At 31.6% G+C, this 23,078-nt stretch overlaps 1 protein-coding gene across 1 annotated transcript in view; it reads left to right on the top strand.

The window, feature by feature from the left end:
• Positions 1–5,092: 5,092 nt before the first annotated feature.
• The window catches only part of LOC128997151 (probable G-protein coupled receptor 158), a 298,747-nt gene continuing 280,761 nt past the window's right edge, over positions 5,093–23,078 (top strand). The window contains exon 1 of the mRNA XM_054422735.1: positions 5,093–5,780. Within this exon, the coding sequence (XP_054278710.1) occupies positions 5,385–5,780 (396 nt within the window). The 5' untranslated portion in view covers positions 5,093–5,384. The remainder of the gene's footprint in view (positions 5,781–23,078) is intronic.

Here is a 23,078-nt window from a genome sequence, read left to right as displayed (position 1 = left end):
TAATTGTTGATGTTGATGGTGATGGTTGATGGTTCATTGTTGATGTTGATTGTTGATAATACATTAAGCTAGGTTTCTAATCAATATATTTATTATGAAAGCATGTGGTTTTAATTGCGCTAAGAATAATAAAAACATTAAATTTGATATTATCTTTTTCACCATGCCGTATAGAGAGATGCCTTTGAGCAATGTTGTAGATAGAGTGAAATATTTTTTATAATACAAAATTGTACATTCTCTCCTAAGTTGAAACATCCATTAAATTTATATACAACGATTTTTTTTATGTAAAAAGCTGAGCGATAAAGAAGGTCGAAACATTTCTTTTCGTCGTCTTCTTGATAAAGGTTGCAATCAAGAAAGTTGGAGCCTCAATTGATTCTGTTGATGAAATCGCTGAAGTGATGTCTAATTTTCATGTATGTCTTGACTAGTCGTGCTTTTAAGTTTACTAACAAGGTTAAGGTTATTATCTTTGAATTTAGTACTCTTTATTATTCTCTTAACTTTAACTTGTATATTAAAGTTAATGTTACTAATCTATTTCAATTTACCAACCACTTTAGAGTGAATAGCATTTGCATTTCAGTTATCTTATATTTTAGTAGGCTAATGTCCAAGAATGAAAAACGTAAAACCCATACTTATAATAAACTTTAAAAAAACTTTTAAATCCAACAACTTGATAGGAAAACTTAATAGTAACTTTTATTCCATATTCATAATAAAGATTTGGTGCTGTACTATAAATAGTTTTTACTTAAAAATAAACTGAAGTGAAATTTGAGGTAATAGATAGATTTCAAACATGAATTATGCGATTTGCTATTAGTCAAAATCTACAACAAATAGTCGAAAAAGTGATTTCAAATTTCGCTGATGTAGAGAAATGTATATGCACGTGACAGTTATTCGGCAGATACTACTTTTTTATTTTATAAGTGACCTTCAAGCAAATGGGTTTGAATATATATATATAAAAACTAGGTTTTAACTAAACACCAATGCATGTTATTTAATTGTTGAATTGTTGGTTCTATCTAGATCACCTTACTAATGAATATACAACAAACTATACATATGATCCAGAGAGTAAACGAATCACAAAGTTAAGAACCAAAATACTAATACAACCACCACAGTAAACCTGCAGACTAAGAGAATACTATCAAGTATAAAAGGGTTTTAAATCAAATATTTCCATAAACAAGTATATTTTTCCCGATTTAAGTAACATTAGATTTATCAAGTACTTAGGTTTGCTGCGATGGGAAAGGGGAATTAAATTTTAATACTAAATATTAATCACCAAATTATTAAAATACATCCACGACCTGAATAAATTCATATTTATAAAATATATCCATAAATACTAGGTTATTATGAAACCTAAAGTAAATTAGAACAGTCCCTCGTGGGACAGGGAGCATGAGGTGAAGTGAATAGGTAGATTACTGAAATCCCGTTACAGTATAAACCTAACAGTTTTGGAAGAAATTAAACCATGTAATAGTAAATAATACTTATTTATATTCAAACTACTTACTAATACAGAACTGATGTTCTGTTACTGTATATTAATTTTAATGTGTAATAATATTTAACCATACGAACATTAAGCAAGTACAACTAAATGTACAACTCAATACAGTAATATCCTCTTTTCTCTAGGGAGATTCACCAAAACAGACCCACCTTGGTTCACCAAAATCAAGAAACTGTGTACAGTAAACTTAGTGCTTAAAAGCTTACTTTGAGTCTCTTGAACCACAGATTCCTTTTACTTGATTAAATTGACTTTCACTTTAAGTACTTGAGGTCTCAAAATAAATAAGAAATCAACTCTTAAGGATGCCAACAATTGGCGAATGGGTCTGATGATGATTGGAGTGTCCAATCGAAATCGATCACCACTTACCATATTTTTTGTATATTTACCGTCTTTTGAGTAATAGTATAAGCATAAATATATGTTTTAAGTGTTATAAGACGTATCTTTCATTTACTTTCTGTAAATTTAATAACATGTACAATGCTGATCAAGAAGTTATTTGATGTCGAAAAGACAACTTTGAAATCAGATGATTTAGTGAGTGAAAATCATCCATTCCTTCTCTAGAGCGTCAATGAGCTGTTTTGCGTGCTGTGTACAGGTAAAGCAATGTGATTATTTCCATGCAGTGGTAGGAAGCATAAGAAAGCTTATATTAAAGTGTCGATTTCATACATTACGATTGCACAATAGAACCTCTAGTTGACCTTGTAACTGTATTATAAATATTTCATTTATTGCTTTGCAATGTAACCTTTCTATATATACCATAGGAAAATTTTTAACTACCTACATTTTCTCCATTTAATTTGTTTAATAATAGTGTTTAGTAATAGACTGATTATACTAAAGTAAAAGAAATTTTGTTTATTGATAGAGTTGTACAGGGTGTTTTCTTTAAACACACAACTTTGCATACAAGTTACTTTTTGCATTAAATGCGAAATCTTACCATGTTAAATTGAACATGGTCTAATGAAAGACGTACCGGAAAATATGTCTGAAATTGTTTAAGTCGCAAGCATGGGAAATAGCACCCAACTACAGCTGATGCAGGGAAGAAGCTGGAGAAAATTAAACTTCCGGCTTGGGAAAAAGTTAAAGTTAAGTAAGCAAATGTACTTAGGAATTCAACTTTTCAAATATTTCAAAACGATTCAATCTTTTCATTTATAATTAATTGAGGAATACTTATTAGAATAATAATTAGTCTTCCTGGCAATATGTCCAGAGAAACCAATTTACCTCGCCTTACAGCTTCCTAAATCAACAGATACCATTTGATAACAGATTTCATGAGTTCTGAAAGAAATATATGTATTTTAACTAAATAATGACACATGCTCCTAATTATTTTATGATATACCGTAAAATATGTAGAGGAATGAATAATTACAAGTAACTTGAATATCGTTGACTTTTGGACCTATTATTTTTTGAATATCTATACACGAGTAAATGGTATTGTAATACGTGAAAAAAATAGCTATGTGTTATAATGAAACATAAAATCAATAGAACTGTACTCTATATGGTAAAGAATACTCAAAATTAAAAAAAAACTAAAAAATAAAGTTAAATCTATACAGTTGACCTCTGTATTTTTTTTCATTTAATCATTTAAAAACCTTGATATAAACCTAAAATGAGCATTTGTTTTTGGCAACAAACTTTTTTATTTGGGGTATACTGAAATAGTTCAAATGGGATCCCTAGTATTTATTTGTGAAAACCATTAAAAAAATACTCCGTATAATGAACTTGACGAGAGAAAACCCACAAAAATCTTCGTGAATAAATAACAACTCGCCTAAAAGCATGTCGTTCAGAAACAGAGAGAAAACCTGTTATGAAACAATATTCTAAAAGTACATAATCCGTCCGTGTATAACGTTATGACAAAGTCAATTGTTTGACTGTGGCTAAAATGTAACAATGTAGGTTATTCCCTATCAGCCGCGGGAAACAAACTCTACTATGCTAATTATAATCAGTCTGCTGCATTAAGCATGTCCTAAGCTAGTTGAGGCAAAATATTCATTTAGTTGTATTGATTTTAACTTATAGTTGTTGAAATTGAATACTGATACAATACACATACTTAGCCTAAATGCCATTACATAAATGAAAAGAAAATTATTAACAATTACCAAGTAACACGAATCCATTTATAAATCCCGAAGTACTCATGAACTTTTGAGAAAGTACAAGTCACACCTCCATAAACCATATACTTAAAATGTTCGTCATGGCGAGAAACCTTGCGCAAAACTATCCATTATTTCATAGATTGTCCTTTAAGGTTGTTATTCCTATCTATAGGGAACTTTCCAAATAACTAATGTTAAAAATACCTCAGCTGTACTTATTTGTTTGTTATTATTTCAATTTATTACCTTATTCAGGTGTGATTATTTGTTTGTATTACTGTATTCTGTTTAGTTTATTTCAGCTTAACGTAACCAACCGATACTTATTAATGAATATGAATTCAAACGGGCTGAAGCCCGTGGGTAATATCTAGTTTCTTTTAAACAGTTAGTTACCAAATTAAATGAACTGCAAGAAGGTTGCAAGGATTATAAAAATGGAAAATGGCGTTAATAAACTGAAACCATACAAAATAACCTGTATTTAAATCTTACACAAATCATTTTTCATCTGACATATTTTATCAGAAGCAAGTCTCTTTCGTTGAATAACCGGCAAGCAAGTGTATTTCAAAGCCTTCAGTTCAGCAAATCCATTTCAATGGATGTATTTTATTCCTTATAACCGTCTTCTATACCACATGCAGAACAATACTTCGTACTTCCTTTGAAAGCTCAACTTATTTTTTCGTTTCTTGCTTTAGCAAGGAATTAGATTTTTTTATCACAAAGAAAAATTATAAATATGAAATCTCAACATAATGTAAATGTAAATACATTAATTAAACATTATATTTGAACATGGGTGCGAATTCTGTACATTATTTTTTTTTATAATGTTGCGTTATTTACATAGATGTTTCGATAATGACATTGTTTAATTCTAACTAAGAAAATGTATAAAATTCATCAAAACTACTTCATAAAAGAAAAGTATTCAAATGAAGGAATTTCATAACCCAAATAGATTCTCAAGTATTCCTTCTTAGGACGGGTATTTCAATAACGCCTCTGAAGGCTTTTACTCCAGATGTTTTTCACAAAGACTCATCCTTGTTGGATCTTAAAGTGCATTTTAACCGGAGAAATATAATGCACCAAGTATTCATTAATTAGAGATGTTATTGAATGGAGTGTAGTGCGTGTGCTTGTGCGTGCGCCAGGGTGGGTGTTGGGAGGGGGTGGCTAGGAGGGTTGGTGCTACGATCTGTAGGACGGCGAGGGAAGTTTAGTGTGTCCGCGTTATCCGGTGAGAGAGTGTGTCGGATAAACGTACTGAGTACGTAGTAAAACTTGTTATCACTAAGACATATCAGGATATAACAAACTTAGTTTTGGTTGTACAAAAAAGAAGTGCGATGATGAGTGATCGTGAGGAAATGGAAAAGTATTTCGAGTGAAATATATATAGTTTACGAATGTATAAATTACTATTTTTAGTTATATAAAGCGTGAGGTATTAATTATGTAATAAATAAATGTGTTGTTGACTAGATAAAGATTTTCCAAGATACAAAGTGTGCTGTTTAAAAGTGTGCTGACGACGCGCCATGAAGTGGTGATCGCTTATACCGATAGAGCACGGAGTTCTGACGAAGCTTTTCTCCAGTGTTACGCGATTGTGTAATCTCTGGGATCAAAGTGTAAAATGTAACGTTGACTACTATGACGTAATCACAATGATTTTGTCCATATTGACCCCATTGTTACTATGGGGGTTGGCACGCGGGGAGATGGTTAACATCAGGCATATACGTTCTCGGAGTCATTTGACCAGAGCGAACCACTTGGGGTTGAGTCACTTGGAGTTCGTTACCCTAGGAACTACATGGGATCCTCCGGAAGCTACCGAGGGAGTCATTCTAGGACTCCAGGGGGAGGACTCCAGACATCATCCGAAGGACGACGCCGAGGACCTCCTAGAACCCAGTGTTCCCCCGGAGTCCGTCGGGCCCATGGTGGACGTGGTGACTAGGTTCCTGAGGATCGTGGAGTCGCAACAACAGCTGGGAGAGAATTGCACCGCGGGCACAGGACTTAACCTCGGGGAGGGAGTCGTTGACCGATATGCACAGGTAAATGTGATAATTGGTCTACAAATTTGCTAGAGTTAGTTTGTAATGAATGCACTAGGTTACTTTATAGGTTGTAGTAAATGCTCTTTCCGATCAATATGAAATATTTAGTATTAGTTAATACACATTAATTTTATAGATTATACTACAAAAATGCATAACCTTGTTTTGACAAAATGAAAAACATTACATTTTTAATAGAACAATAAATCCAATCACGTATTTGCATTTGTATTTTATGTTTTTTTTAGTTCCCACAATATTTACTTATCATGACTTTCGTGTCCAAAAACGTAGATAAATATGGTACTATTTTATTGTAATGTTAATACTACTTATGGTAACCCTACATAACAAAGTTTGCTCCTAAGGTATTGCAAATATGGTTTCCATCAATACAGTGACAATGACCTTACCAGTAAACAAAAAGGATATAAATAGTAATAGTTGTTAATGTCTTAATTGATGATACCTTTTACCTGAGGTGTTTGATTGCCTGCTTAAATCATTGCGACATTATATTTATTAAGATGACTTAGATGTAATAAACATTATGTTAAAGGGAACTGGTATTCTTTTTTGATAACCCAAATCACGTATTTTAATTACACAACTAACCTTTGAAGAACTAACTATAATATACTTAAAAGTGTACTGCAATAATTTACCCCATGTATTTAATTTTCAAGATGCATATATTTCACCATACCTTGCTTGTTTTGGGTATTGGTTTATTGCCGAAGATCATCACGATTGTTGGCTACTACGTAATACCTAACAGAAAGATATGGCAAATATTGCATGCGACGCAAACGTATCCCATTAAATACAAGTAAATTAAACATTTACCTTAGTTGGACCTTGGCTTATTCACCGTAGCAATCATTCTTTCCAACCCAACTGTTTAGCACACAATTCTTTAGTACCTTCTTATTGATATTACAAATGAATGATTTCATTTCAAAAACAGGGGTAACTAAATAGCATGTATTTAATCAGATCTCTGCCATAAAAATTGTTAAAAACTGGATTAAAAAAGTTTTTTTTAATACTTATTTTTCCAAGTTAATTGCTTGCGCGAGTAAAGGAAAAAACGAAAAAAAATGCGGACATGGTTTACGGTTTAAAAGGGGCGTTTTCAAATTATTGGTTAGTTAAATAAAATACCATCAGTGAATGAAAGTAATTATGTTAGACGGGGGAAAGTTAATGAATTTACGTAATTAGGTTGTGGTAATGGATATTAATACAGTGACGTGAACGATGTATAGATAAATTACAATTACACTTGTAACATATTACCACTGCATATCGTGATCATTTAGAATGTAGTTTCACTCTTTCCATTAAATGATAAACTATATATTACGAAGTATATTTGGTACATCATCAAAATTTATTGTATTTATAGTTTTGATTTTACAGTTTGCCTGCTTATACAATTTTACATTTATATACATGGGAAGAAATTGTTAAAGTTGACAATGTACATATCCTTTTACCTTCACTTAGATTATGTTTTAAATGTTTGTATTCCATAGTCATAGCAAAAATTGTACGTAAGTGATATTTTACGAAAGTTCCGGTTATATATTTGTATACATTTATACAAATAGAACAAATAATAGGGCCAATGTTAGGCATAGCTTGGAACCATATATTATTTTTATAACATATGATACAATTTATCAGATTACGGTTTACAAGGTGAGTGAATTTTCTAACAATGTCTTTTCCAAATTTATATGGCGAACTTTTTTATTTACATTATTATCAATATAGCCATATTTACAAAACACTGTTAGTCGCGTTAAAAAAATTACGGTTTCGTACGTACGTAACGTAACATAGGCCAACTTTTGAAAGATTTTCTGACAACGATTTAAGTGATTTGTCGTTCGGTCCTCTAAACTTAGGATTCTTCATAAACCTGTCAAACTTGACTTTTGCTCTTGACAGCTTATTGGTAACAACTCGAGACTTAGAATTTAGGTCGACTTATAGCTATTTTCATCAAGTTTCTAGACATTTTGGTAATTCTCACTGTCATAAAGATGTTATTATCTTTGTATGATATATTTGATTTATCAATTATTAACAACTCTAAATATAGATTTATGGAATGATTTCAGTGGCTTAACTATCGCTTTGATTGTATCGTACTAAGTTCTAAGCCATGTTTTTATAACAAATGACCATGATACTGTACGTTGCAAAATTATTTATGCAAACGAAACATTCATTGTCGACACCATTGTCATTCATCATGTTTTTAATTAACAACAATCTAATCAAAGTCAAATAGCTGCTGTTCAAATTACACAGGGCTGCATTTAATGACAGTGCCATTACTTATTTATGTTGAGTTAATCTAACTTACAGTACATATTTGTTTTTAAATATATTATTATGTTTTTCTAAACAAACGATTGTTTACATTATTTTTCTCCCACTAAACGTTTTTACAAAAACATTTTTGCGCTTAAAAAATACATTGATGAAGCGTTAAAAATAACTACCAAACTTGCTATTAATTGTTCACTATACCAAATTTTTAAATGTCAATGTAAATCATTTAAATCACATAACTGTTTATATTGTTGAGAACAACTGATTGGGGGTCACGAGTAAACTAATTGTAGACCTAGTAATTTAAATCAATGATACCACACGTGCATCATATTAGTAGGCTTGTGGAATGTATGATTTAAATATACCAGCGGTTATTTATCATATAATCATAACAGAAAATGTTGACAAAACCTATTAAAAACTATTTTGGAGCATGCAATACATATTTAGTATAATTTTCCTTATTTTGGTTAAATAATTAATCTCCCTATTATTACCATTTAAATTACTGTAAAGTGATCTTTTTAAACGCAAATATTGGTTCAAATGTGTTCAATTGTAATTAAAATTAAAATTATAAGAATATAATTTTAGGCTCATGTGATTCAAATTTCAACCAGAGGTAATATTTTATCACGGGTAAAAGATTGATAATATTTGGTAAACATTTTAAGAGTTGAATAGTATTTAGGTAAAGATAAATGCTAAAAAAACCATCAGAGTATTTATAAGAAAAACAAAATTTTAAAAATAGCTATGAAAGAAATATAAAAAGTGTTTGAAACGTCTAAACTGCAGTAGAACAATCCGTTTAATCCGAATCTAATTCGCGGTGTTTATTTTGCCGTACAAATCCACAATCCACGCCAAACAAACCGAACGAGTATTTACGGAGATTAGGTCCGTTCTCAAATGGTTATTATTGCATTAAATTATCATATCTGTCGAACGATTTTGATATTAATGTTTCAAAATTGCTATGGACTGGAACGGTTTATGTTTACGCTTATTGGATAAATTGAAACGGATAGCTTTTGATAACAATATAAAATAGAAAACGTTTATAGTTTTCAAAGTTTGTTTATGTAAAACAATAAATATTCTTTTTCTAAAACAAAAACAACAACGAGTAAAGTGCAATCTTAAAAAAAAGGGAATTGAGGTAAACAAATTGTATCAATTTTATTTATACTTATTATAGGTCTACTCGTACGTTAGTACTTTTTCTCAACTTAAGTAATTGAAAATCATTGTTCATTTTTTACTCTTACTATTAACTATTGGCTACTGAAGTATTGATGAATGAATTGTATTAATAGTCAAAGCTCTTACCGAATACAGTCGAATAATTAAATTAGACAAAAATATTTACAAAATGGCTTTCTTTAGTAAAAAAAAAATCTTGTAGAACTTTTGCAATCTTATGCCAATTTAAAAACCCCGAATTTGAACATCAATTTACTTACTAAGTACTATTTTTCTGAACACTATACCTTTCTTCATTCCACAAAGTTTTAGTATACTTTTTCCGCTGTAAATTTCTGATCAAAACTCCATTAGTCTTTAAACGTAAGTTTTTTTGCCGAATAAGTTTTCTTTTTCAAATTCAAAAGTTCTCTGTGGCATTGGTCCACAAATCATTTTGTTCATTTCGTTATTCATTTTCATAACATTTCTTCCCAATTCTTTTGTAAGACTTTTTGATAGATTAATTTAGGATATCCTAAAAATGTGATATTTTTCATATCAAAGCACCAGGAAGTATATACATACCTGAGAATCTAAATTTAGTGCGTGCTAAAACCAAACTATTATGTCTAGCTTTATGAAAATCAAAGATAAATTAAAGCTTTTTATGATGAACTTAAAGCTATTTCTTCGGAAAGAGCGATTAAAATTGCGATTTAATCTTAAGTGTGCGGTTTATGATTCGAAATAAACTAAATATTTTTCAAGTAAAATTTAAAATTTAGTTACCAAAATGTAAATATCATTAATTTAAACTATCACTTGTCCATTGGTACTTTTAAATTAGAGAGAAACATTTAGTAAACACCAGTGCACTCAAACGTCAGCAACACGAAACACGCATAAAAAGAGTCTCCACATGTTACAACAATTATAGTATGTCTCTTTTCTCTATTTACAGTCAACGGTAAACCACATGTTTATAATATCCTATCACCACACAAACATCGATTTAGTAAAAAAAAAAATTGTGGATTTGATTATGTATTAAAAAGATGTATGTTTTTCATTTAATATATCAATGTAGAATTGCATGTTATGTTTTTTTTTTGTAATATAATGTTTTAGTATATATCAAGTTGTTACGTTGTAAATATGCCATTGATAACCGTTATCCATTTAGTTTATATAATTTTTATAATGGTTGATTCCACAGAAAGACCGTTAAGAAAGTAAACAATACACGCATTACGTAATTATTTCGCTTAAAGATATTCAAAAATATAATCATTAATGAATAAAAGGGTAATTTTGTGGAAACAACTAGTTATTCAAAACAAAACAATAATATAATAATATTAACCAATTAAAACACAATAATAAATAAATTAAAAAATAAATGATATTTAATGATACATTGCAGTACAATAATTAATAATTTGTTAAAACGGAATGTTAATATTTAATTGTTAAATATACTAAAAAAGAATACTTTTAATTTACAAGTTGAATTAAAATATTGCTAAATATTTATAAATAAATAATGATTAATTAAAATAACACGTTTATAATAGGTATTAATGACTTAAGTACACCATCATATGTTGCACATTTCAATACCAACTATTATCACAACAGTACGTATATGACCGTTGGTGTAAGTGAAAGCTCCACAGCTGTTAGTATAGGTATGACGATGCGTAGTGAGTGTAGAAGGCTGTGCGCCAACAGCTGATCGGTTCGCATTGTTGACTGTTTACATGACTTAGTTGCATGTTTCAACTGGAGTTCGAATGTTCGGGCGGTTTATTATAAATTACGCGTTAATATGTTCTTATTACTATCGCAGTTGTTATATATTGCATATATCTTTGATAAGTGTTCGCAAATCGCGAGTGATATTAAATATTAATACAATGTTTTCATCGCAATTTTACGTAAATTTCTGTGTTAAAGTGTTTGACGTATGTTGTATTATTACTCGGATAATTTAAGGAAAGAATCAAGGTAGGAAATAATTATTTTTACCACACAACATGTTTAAAGTCATTCTCCTTAATTTTAACGCTATATTTGTAGGATTTTAACCTTAACCTTTAGGTTGTTTAGTATTAGCCTAATCGATTGTAATGACTCTATATTCGCATAAGGTGTTTCACGAAGAGAACTAAATTGATAGGTAATTTCATAGCTTCCAGTTTTAACTTAATAGTGAAATACTTGTATAATAGTGTCGTTATAATTCATCATTATAATGATGTTAAACTCTTTTCAAACACTGTACAGTAGGTTCTTTAAAACATGAAACAGCACGATGATCATTTTAACTTCAGCTTATTAATTTTGTTTTATTATTTCGAGGATTAAGTAAAATTGCTCCTCTTTAGTATCAAATTACGTCTTACGATATTTAAGTTATTGTTAACCATTTCACAAGTACACACACATTTTGCAGAGCTCGAAAAAGGTAATAAATTTCGTATAATTAAAACGGTAACCTAAGCGTATGTAAGTTTTGGTATAGACATGCAAATTCTTTTATATTTAAAGTTTTTATGACGACCCATTGCCATTAACATATCTTTTTGGTTCTAAAACTGATTCAGGGTTATCCCATCCTACTCAATTATATCAACATTTGAACGAATAGTTTTTTTGCCAAGTCTAGGTCGTACCGTGCCGAATAAGAAATAATTTGTCCAATTGAGTATTAATTTTTTGACAGTTCACAATTTACATGAGGACAACGGTATTAAAAATAACTTTAACAATTTCAACTAGGATATTTTCCGTATGTATTGATCAAAATAATAAGAAAATAAAAATAAATGCACGAACTTAAATCAGCCTCTGAAATACCAGTTTATAAAACATTAACGCAGTAAAAGCTTCTTAGGTACAGATGCTGGTCTTAACGTCAGTTCTTAAGTCTTCAGCGTCTTAAGTAAAGCAACACGTTAATATACCTTTCACGCAAAGCTTTCAGGAAATACTAAACATCACATGAGGTCATGTTTGAGGTTTTATTTTTATTTTTAACTCTATAGTTTATATTTCAAATTTGTATAACGCCCCATTGTCATTGCCCTATTTTGTTGGTTCAAAACTCATTCAGGGATACCCCTTCCTAGACATTTTGCTGAATGTACACAATTACCTTATATAATATTTCTGCTACAATAACCGTTGATTTAAATTTGTTTTGTAGGTAGTTTTTTTTGTAAAATATTTTATGTGAAAGGTTTTGTTTAATATATTTTCATACGCATTACATAACTCGTTTAGTAGGACTGTTATGAAAGTATTTAACACCATTTTTGTAAAATTTTTAGTATTTATTTGCAGAACATCTTGGCATAGGTTAAATTCAAGGCACTATTAAAATACATCTTCTGTAAGGACAAAAAAATAAATATAAATTTTACTAGAAGGTCCGTCTTTAATTTTTTTTTATTATGTAGGAATCGTTATAATTATACCCTTAATCAAGGTAGCAGGTATATATAGGCCTACATTAAAGCACAGAAAACATTACAGTTAGTTAGCTTTTAAATGGATTAACACTGAAAATATGTCCAGTTTATGTCACTTGGCATAGTAATATTTTGGTGATTGTATGCGTAAAACATATTTTTTTCGTTGTATTTACTTTGTTGCTCAACAAAATAAGACTAGGAAACGAGCTGGTAATTAGGTAGAGTGGATAATGGTAGACTTAGGTCTCTAGTGACCCGGGTTCTAATCCCCCCGATCACCAATGAATTTTATCCAACTGATAATGCCACGAGTCCTTCTAGACTTAGTTTTAAGTAATGTGGAAAACGATTCTGGGCTAAGATCTAGTAGAAAATAATACTGTAGTGGAGTTACAAAGGCTAATATGTATAATCATGTCAGTGGAAATGTATTGGATAATAATACACATATTAGAGGCTGAAGAGCTCTCCATCATAATCAAAGTAGGTATTACTGTCTTTGAGATACAATGTTGATGTAGAATATACCGAAGTACCTGTAACTGTATGAAGGTAAATGTGTTTTTATTTTATGTAAAACGCTTTTGAAATCCCGAAAAAATATATAACTGAATCTGATACTGATAGAAATATATTTTTGCAATAAATTACCCTCTTAGTTAAAAAGCATATTAAAATATAAATAGCATATGTATATTTCAGCACACGTGAATCTTACAAGTCTAACAATGAATAAGTCAACCGTATGGAACATTAGATTTAAATCGTAACGTTAAAGTTATAGCTCTAAGTGTAGAAGACTCAACTTTGATAGCGTGTTATCTTTAACCCAAGCAATATACTGGTTTAATGAGATGTGAATGTTTAACACCGCACTAATACGGTATGATAATGTTCAATTATTATGAGCTGGTTAGTGTTTACAAATAAGATTTGTTTGACAATATACTGTATGAGGATAATCTTAAATATAAATATGAGTGGAGAAAATACTTTAAAGATCTTAAGCTACGGAATATAAAAAGGGATGCTCCTTAAAACTTTGCTTAACATTTTTATATAACAGAGGAGGATTTTGTATTGAGCAATGGCAACGTTCTTGAATTTACCAAACAAATTATTTTAGCTATTTTAAAGTGATAAAAAACATTTATGATATATTTTGCTATTTAAAAATATTAGCTAAATGAGTAAAATTTTGGTAGTGTTTTTCCCCAGTGGTGTCGCTATTTTAACGCTGGTACCGTAAAGTATGCGGTACAAATAATATTTAGCACCATAGAATCCTAAAATTTTTGAAATATTTTGGATTATTTAGGAAAGGGGGCTTGTGGCATTGAAAAATTTTGAATTTAATTCGAGCAAATTGCAGTACTAAGTAACTAACATTTACGTGACAAGGTTTTTGTGATTTTCTTCTAAAATTTGCCACCATCACGCGAGTCACGCAAGGTCACGTAAAATATCAAGTAACAGTCACGAATGTCGTAAGTAGATTTGATTACATTTCCAATAAAACTAAAGTATAAATGCAACTACAATTATAAACGTAAGGTCTTACTTTTGGCGTGACTTGAAGAAATGTTTGAAAGCATAGTTACAACACTAATTAAAACGATAACGAAAATACTTAGTCTAAGCAATAAAAGGTCACAATTTGTTTACAATTAGGAATGGTTTCCAATTATATACTTCCCTGTACTTGGTGTTGAATTAATAATTGTATGTATCTTAATTTAACGAGTCAAATGCAGCACTGAAACTTTAAATTATGTTTAAAATGCATTTTGGATGATCCTAGTATTATACTACATTTTCTTGGATTCCCATAATGTATTCTAGTATTTTTGTTAAAAATATGTTAATTATTAGACCGTGTAATAATTTCCAATGTTTTCTGTTTCTTTATTTTATCTACCACGATACCAAAAGTAGGAAGTCTATAATGAAGGTACGGAAGCAACATAATTGATGGCGGAAGGAGAACGAGGTTGGATACAAATCACATTAACAAGGCCTGATGAGGTTTTCGTCATACCCACTCTGTCTCTTTCATGTACACTGTTATGTAATACAGCTGTGTCTAATTAGTGGAGATAAAATATGTGTATGGAGTATCTTACGATGGATATTATTTTTAAATGTAACATAGTTTATTGTAAAATGTTAGTATTTAATTAATTTATGTATTTTATTTCTTTATTTTATTTTATTTCACTTCTAGCTCTTTAAAAGTTCCACTTTTGTTAAACAGTCCACCATCTTGTATGTATATAATCAAAATGTAAATAAAAATGCATGTACATGTACGTGAGCTACCGACAAAATGCGTTGATATAACTCACTGATATATGATGAACAAATAGGAGGGGTCAACAAAGTCAAACTGATAAGATGAAATTTTGTAAGCCACAGCATACAAAATTTATTATTATTATTATTATTATTATTTGTTGTCATGAGAGCCGAAGCCCCCTGACTGCTTACCCGGTACCTATCCTTCAGGACATACCCGGGCCCCATGATGTAGGCCGAAGATTACGCATCAACCTTTAGCACATCATGGGCGGATGACTTAAGGTCATCAGGCTCGCCGGCTGCCGAAGCAGACCCTTCGGAAAGAGGGTTGCCCCTCAATCCTAACCAGGGATTCCGGCTGCTTGTTTAAGCGTCACTCCACCTGGGTTCCACTAGGTCGGAACCTAGAGGTCCATAGTAGAGCGCCCCGACGCATTTAGTGCAAGCAACACTCGGGACCTATCTCATCCCTGACAGGCAGAACCCGCCATCAATAGCCAGGAGGAAGGGGACCATCAGCACGCTGACGGGGGCAACCCCAACCTCCCATTTACACCGCTGCCCGATCGAGGCCTTACCCATTGCTGGGAAACCAGAGATAACCAGAGCGATAGATCCCCAGATACCCCTGGCGGGCTCGGACCCAGCACCCGATCTACTTCGTTTGCCCGTCAGACCCAACATCACTGCCAGGCCATCAGGGTTTCCCAAAAGGAGGCAGGTATAGAAGTGGGACCCACCCGGATGAACCTATCCACCAGAGGTGGCGACACCCTTGACTCAATTGAGGTTCCGGGAAGAACCCCCCACACTCAAGATAACCATACCGTCCGTGCTCAGAGACAGGGATAGGTTTGCATAAGTACCTACAAACCGTTGCCCTCACACTGCGGAAAGTTACGTTGCCCTTGAGTGTCCCCGTGAGCTGCGGGTACTTGCCCGTTTTCACCTCCAGGAAAGGTTACTTCCAAAGTCGAGGATTTGCCCACTGAATGCTGGTCGCACACAACAAGCAGGCCGAAGCCCAAAAAACCACAGACACAGGTAGGTTAGAGATTATGATGTACTTCCATCTCTCCTAGAGCTAAACACCCCTCCATCCTGGATAAAGGAATGTCACTGGGACCCGATGCCCAGTCGACCATGTCTGTGGCCAACTTGAAAATGCCGATACCAACACGGAGCATTTACCTCCCCTCTGGGGGCTAGGTATTTCACCTCCCAGGACGAGGCTACTTCCAAAGTCGAGGATATGCCTCACAAAATGTCAGTCGAACACAACAGGTAGGACTCAGTCACAACCACAGTTACAGGTAGATGAGGAGAGGCGGAATTAACGGCGTCACTGAGAGCTAAACACCCCCCCCACCCTGAATGGAGGGAATGTCACTGGAGGCTCCCCCTAAGGGGCTGGCGCTTACCAGTCGTCCATAACTGTGGTCTACCTGAAGTGCCGGGTCTGACACCGGGCAGTTACCTCCCCTCTGGGAGAGCTAGGGTCCGCGTGGTCGCCCAGGCCACGAACCCACGCAAGCGTGAGCCCCCTGCGGTTAAGCATACAAAATGCTAGAAGTGGAAGAAGTAGAGAGAAAAAGTGTGTCTCGATACTGTAGGTTTAGAGTTAACAAAATGCACAAACTCTAATATAATGCCAAACAATTATTAACGTATAGATACACTGTACTAGGTATTTAGTATACAAGGGTTAATGTATATTAAAAGTTTGAATTTAATAAATGAATAAACACGAGAATAAAACTGGTGTTTAAACGTCTAAACCACACTGCATCAATCCGTATTAGTCTCCATTTAATTCGCAGTGTTTATTTTGTCGTTTAAATCCATCATCCCGGTCATATAACACCGAGTATTTGCAGTGATTGGATTAACAATAATAGTGATTATCATGTTGAATTATTATAGTTGTCAATTGATTTTAAGATTGATATTTTACAATAAATCAAACCGGAAGGTTTACATTTGCGCTTTTTGGGTTACAGATATTAAAATATTTATCCATCGTTGTCTCCAGGTTACATAACTACATTGGGTACTAACGAACGTAATGCTTATAACGTTTTTGAAGATTTTTTTCCTCATATTGATATAAACCTTTTATTTATCATTGAGAAAGTAGTAATAATTCCACGTAGGCGTCTTAAAAGATAATGTTAAAATAAAAGTTATCAATTAATCTATCAAATCAAATACATTAATTATAAATATGCCTGAATAACACTTTCCGTTTTTTTTACATTGCTAAACCTTACAGTGTAATAAAAGTAGGTTTTGAAGGTTAATGGTTTGTTACTTAGTAATTTAATTTTAAATAAGGTAAACATTTAATACGAAGAAAACTATGACATTTTAAATATGATATCATTGTCAACTACACAAGTTTATTATTTAAACTTATTACATATTATTTTAAGAGTTAGCATTTAAATTGACTCTAGCACGTTATGGACAAAGTAAACCTTACATACTAGTTTATAAAACATTAACGAAGTTAAAAGCTTCTTAGGTATAAAACAGATGCTGGTCTTAACGTCAGTTCTACTTAGTCTTAAGCGTCTTAAGTATAGCAACACGTTATAAAATCTTTCACGCCAAGCTTTCAGGTAATACTACATTTCTCATGAGAGGCTTTTAGTGGTTTTAACAAGTTTAATCATCCTTGAAACAAAGTTTTTTATTTAGTTACTAATCCATTGTTGTATTTTGAGCACCGATTGGACATTTTTTATCTACTACTTGTTCGTTAAACGAGGTGTAAATTGTAATTTTTCAACAGATATTTTTCTTACATTAACTGCACTATGACATTTTATTTTACGAATTATAGTCTTTCTTCAAATATTATGCTAATACAACTTTGAAACCCGTTCATCTAAATTTTAATGTAGAAATTGAATAGTCCAACTTTGATTCAGGCGACTAGTACATCATGTAGTTACGTTGCGAATATATTTGTATGGTAGGAAAGGGTGAAATATATTTAATATAATAGCATATTTTATGATCTTGAGATATTCCATGTAATTATTAGTCATGACTAAAAGACTAACTGATTTCTCACCCTGAATATAGTTTTTATATCTCTGCAATAAATTAATAATGTGTCTAGTATTTTCAATATTATATAAGGTCTCTTATAAACTCAATAATAAATTAGCTAGACACATATTTGAAACACGCATCACCATTTGAGTTGAAACTGCAATAGACACAACAATGAAAATATATGGCCCCTATAGTCCAGTCAAGATATGAAAAAACACCCCTTAACCTTAAAAAAATTGCTCTAAAAGGTTTTTTGATGGTTTTCATTTCCAAAAAGTATGTTAAATTACATACTAAAAGTCTAATAAAATCGGAGTCTCGGAAATTGGATTTTTCCAATATGGCGTCCAAAAATTTGAAAAAATAATAAACCTTACTATTTTCCCTGTAAATTTTCTTCTGAACCTCCAATTTAGACCGAATTTGGTACAAACCTTTGAAACTGTATTATCTATAAACTATTCATGATTTAAGATAAATAATATACAGTAAACGTGTTGTATGAGGTTGAAAATAGGTAAAAATCTGTCTTAAGTTGTTAGTAGTAAATAACTTATTTCATATTGGTCACTATAGGGAACAAAACTTTTTATCTCTAGTCTGTGCTATACCCATGTTGTAAATCCTAAAAAAATATATGCAATTTAGCATTTTTAATCATTAAATTATTTTACGTGGTGGTGGGATAGTTATAAAAAAACTATGTAATTCTTATGGAAATTCTGAAAATTACCATATCTTGATTGTTAATTGGTACGCTTGGATAACAATTCATCGTGGCCTGTATCGTCTCCACAGATACAAACACACACATATTTGTCATAAGCGAATTCTGTGTTGGGTCAAGTAATAGAATTTGTTTCAGTACTTATTTTTACGCTCATTCAATTCTTTTATTTTGTAATAGTTCACAAGTATTTTATAAAAGAAATTATATGTTTCATGTGTACAGGTTTATTTTGGCAATTCTGCTGTTAATCAGATGTTTTTTTGACTTCATATGATTCCAATCGTATTGTTGTTCATGTTTACAGTTATTTAGATCAAATTTAGTCCAGTCAAGATATGAAATAAAACCCCTTAACCTTAAAAAAATTGATTTAAAAGATTTTTTGATGGTTTACATTTCCAATAAGTATGTGAAACAATATACTAAAAGTCTAATAAAATCGGAGTATCGGAAATCGGGTTTTTCAATATGGCCAAAATTTCCAAATTTCACTAAAATATTTCCATAGACAAGCAAGTTTTTACACTTTATTTATTCTCCATAAGAATAACATGGTCATTTTAAATGTACACTTTTTTATTTTCTCCGTGACCGTTAGGCATACAACAACGATTCTGAATACGAAATTATTTGTTTTTATGATCTCTTCAAAATGGTTTGGAAATGAATTGCAACTTTTTACAGTGAAAAATGGGAAAATCCCATTTTTACCCCGTAAAAAATAGATCTTAAGCATACTCAATTTTTGGGCTTAACCTAGACACAAATCTTAAATATACACAAATCATAATACAACAACTTTCTTCAGGGTTATATGCTTTTAGGCCAGTGTCACTAATGTAACCTGGACATTCTAAAATAAAAATATTTTGTCTTATGGTCTGGCAATCTATGGAGGAACGCCCAAAAAATTTAGATTCAGTTCTGAAACTCTAAAAATGCTATAAGAATCATGCTATATTTACTTAGACAAACGATAACTGTCAAAAATCAATTTTCAAAACTACACATTTTGACTGTCTTATCAATAAATATGTACTATAACTAGTGGCCTGTAGGGGCCATAGCCCCTAATTTAGACTACAATAAAAAACCATATATAAAAAGACAAATATTCGAAATATGTTTTTAAAATTATCAATTTTATGTTACTTAAAATTAACAGTGTTTCTTTTTTATATCTTGGTTTTCCTTCCGTTGGAGTCGTATATTACTTGCTCCTGATGTGTCAATGAAATACAATTGTAAAATAAAGATTTAATCAATAACACAACATAACAAATGGAAACGTGCACACGGTTTGTCCATTCATATGAAACTAGAAATAACATTTATATAAATTTATCAATCTCAGCTTCTATGAAAAACTAAAAAAAGGAAACCTTCATGAGATCAAAATTTTTGAATCATTTTCCTACCAAATTAAAAAGTAAAATAAACCAAAATTATTTCATAAATCTAGTGAATCAACTGCTAAAAAAAGAAAAGAACTATTATTCATTTGAAGAGTTTTTCAATTAATGTAAAAAAATCATGTTGAGATGCTCTGCTGGAAAAAATAAACAATAAAAACGATTCGATGACCCAAAGTGCCGCACCAGAGATTCTTTTAAGATTTGTTCACTGCAACTACTCTACTAGCTGCAAGAATTTGCAATGCTCCTGCAACAAAGTATGGGTTACCTTGTACTACAGTTTGTGGACTTTACCAGCTTGGAGAACAATGTGACAGTTCGTAAAGTGATCAAAACAGTGTACAACATGATGAAAATTATGAATTATTATTTGTATGATGCTCTACTACTAACCACAAGAAAGTGTTACTATATTATACTCTTACTAATATTATAAATGTGACAGTTTGTTTATTTGAAGTTCAATCACGCATTAACTACTGGTCCGATTGGGCTGAAATGTGGCTTTATGATAGCTCAGATTCCCTATTAATACAAGCCTATTCTTATCTCAAAAAATCCTTTCGGGCTAAAAATTTATAGATATTTATTTAAGTAAATAAAATATGTATGTTGAATTTTAGCAAGCTTGTGATCTTTATTTTTAGACCTATTATTGCATTTTTCAAGCAAAAAATAGTCATAAATTAAAATACCCCCGCCGCAGCAAACCTGCACCCTAAGCGAATTTCAGTTTGCCTGATTGAATTTACACTCAAATATCACATTAAAAATATCACATTTATTCCCTATTTAAATATCACTACTTTAACTAGTACTTCGGTTTGCTGTGACAGGGAAGGGTAAAAAAGAGTTTTTAGTAAAATGTTAAATAGTTTAGTATAAAACAAATGCATTTTCCAAATTTGATAAAAATATATTCATATGCAGGCTAACTACAACAAGTTTTCTTATTCTCCGTAAAAATAACATAGGAATTTTAAATTTAATTTTTTTTTTAATTTTCTCCGTAACTAGGTATTTGGCCCATGACAACGCTTCATTGTACTAAATTGTTTTTTTTCTGAGCCCTAAAATGGTTTCAAAATAAATTGCTAAATTTTACGATTTTAGGGTCAAAATGGGGAAAACCAATTTTTACCCCATAAAACCCCCCATAAACCCCTGTTCCCATGGTCCGATCATGCTGGTTCGCGAACTCGTTCAAATAAATGTATGTTTACATGTTTGTACCAAATTTCATCGAATTCGGATCATTTTTGCTTGAGTTATTGTGCTAACGGACACATTTGACCAAAATATTGGACGCCATCTTGAATTTTGGACTTCCGAGACTCCGATTTCATTAGACTTTTTTTCCTGGAAAATACACATAATTCTAAGTCAAAATAACCAATAAAACAATTTAAAGCAATTTTTTTAGGGTTCTCGTACGGATTGACTCGACTACTAACAATAATCCGTATGTCAGTTTAAGTAACTCACTTAGTAATGGAACAAAATGATGAGTGGCCATCCAACAAAATATTTGGAAAAATTTGTAGTTTAATTTTATTTAGTTGCCTATTAGTCTTGTGTATGGATTAAACCTACAGATAATGAGTTGAACCCAGCAAATAAGTTGCATTTAGTCTAGTTTGTGTGATTCTTCATCTATTGTAAAACTGGCCGAATGTGACTGTCGTGCTCGTGGTCAAGCTAGGACAATTTTTATTTTTATTTTTTTTTGTGGTTGGCGGTTTTTTTGGACTTTGCATTTGCCCCTCCACATATACTACAGATCTGTGCGTGGAACGTATCCAGCAAAACAAGGGGTGAGCCGGTACAGTACGAAGGTGAACTGTACTGATAAATTTTAGTGGCATTGACCAGGATCCGAACCAATGACATCGCTGCCTTGGGCCTGAAGTCCGTGACGCTACTAACTGAACCACGGACTCACAAAAAATATATAATAATAATAAAATAATATTGGTCTTACATTCAAATTAATCATGAAAATAATCACCCTCAACGCTGTTTCTCACCTGTTTAATTTCCATGACCAATCTTGATAAAGTTCTGATTTTAATTTTGTTCCGTGCTTGCATGTCATTGTGGACTAATCAGAAAATTGCTTACATTAACGCAATTTCCCAAACATGAACCCCCTAGAAACGGAACATGCAATTGTTGCAACTTGGACAAAGGGGTTTTATACGTGTTTTTTATAGAAGAATAAATGTGCACTCTTTATTTAATCCAGTATATTTTCTTCACGCTACAATAATTCATGTATAATTTTAATTAGTAAATATTTTATTTAAGTAGAATAACTTTACATTATTAGAAAAAACAGCACAACGCCGCATATTGTCTTTAAAAAATACTTTCTTAAAACGAGCTTTAATACGCTTAGGACCCAGGTTAATTAGATATTCTCTAAGATAGCCATTTTTTTAGATATATGGCATTGACCCCAATTGGCATATATTAATGAATAGTTTTTTCTTCGACTTCTGGCGTGTTATATATCGCCCCGATACTTAAAACGCAACGTTGAATCTGCATTTTAAATAAGTAATATTCAAAATTATACATACAACTTTTTACTGTTCCAATAATTATAAAATTGCAAATATCGCTACGAAGATAAAGTAAAAGCATAACGTTGATTAAATTCTATAAAAGAATATTGAGTCATAAATACGAATGAGCAGATATATCAATTTAATGACACTACAAAATGAAATTGGTCAGTCTGTATTTGATATAAGATTTTGAATCATACCTTTGA

The sequence above is a fragment of the Macrosteles quadrilineatus genome, unplaced genomic scaffold (assembly GCF_028750875.1).
Source record: "Macrosteles quadrilineatus isolate MER2022 unplaced genomic scaffold, UCM_ALF_1.0 Scaffold_6__1_contigs__length_79288215, whole genome shotgun sequence".
NCBI lineage: Eukaryota > Metazoa > Arthropoda > Insecta > Hemiptera > Cicadellidae > Macrosteles > Macrosteles quadrilineatus.
Note: the sequence above shows the minus strand (reverse complement) of the source record. Positions and strands in the feature narration are given on the sequence as shown.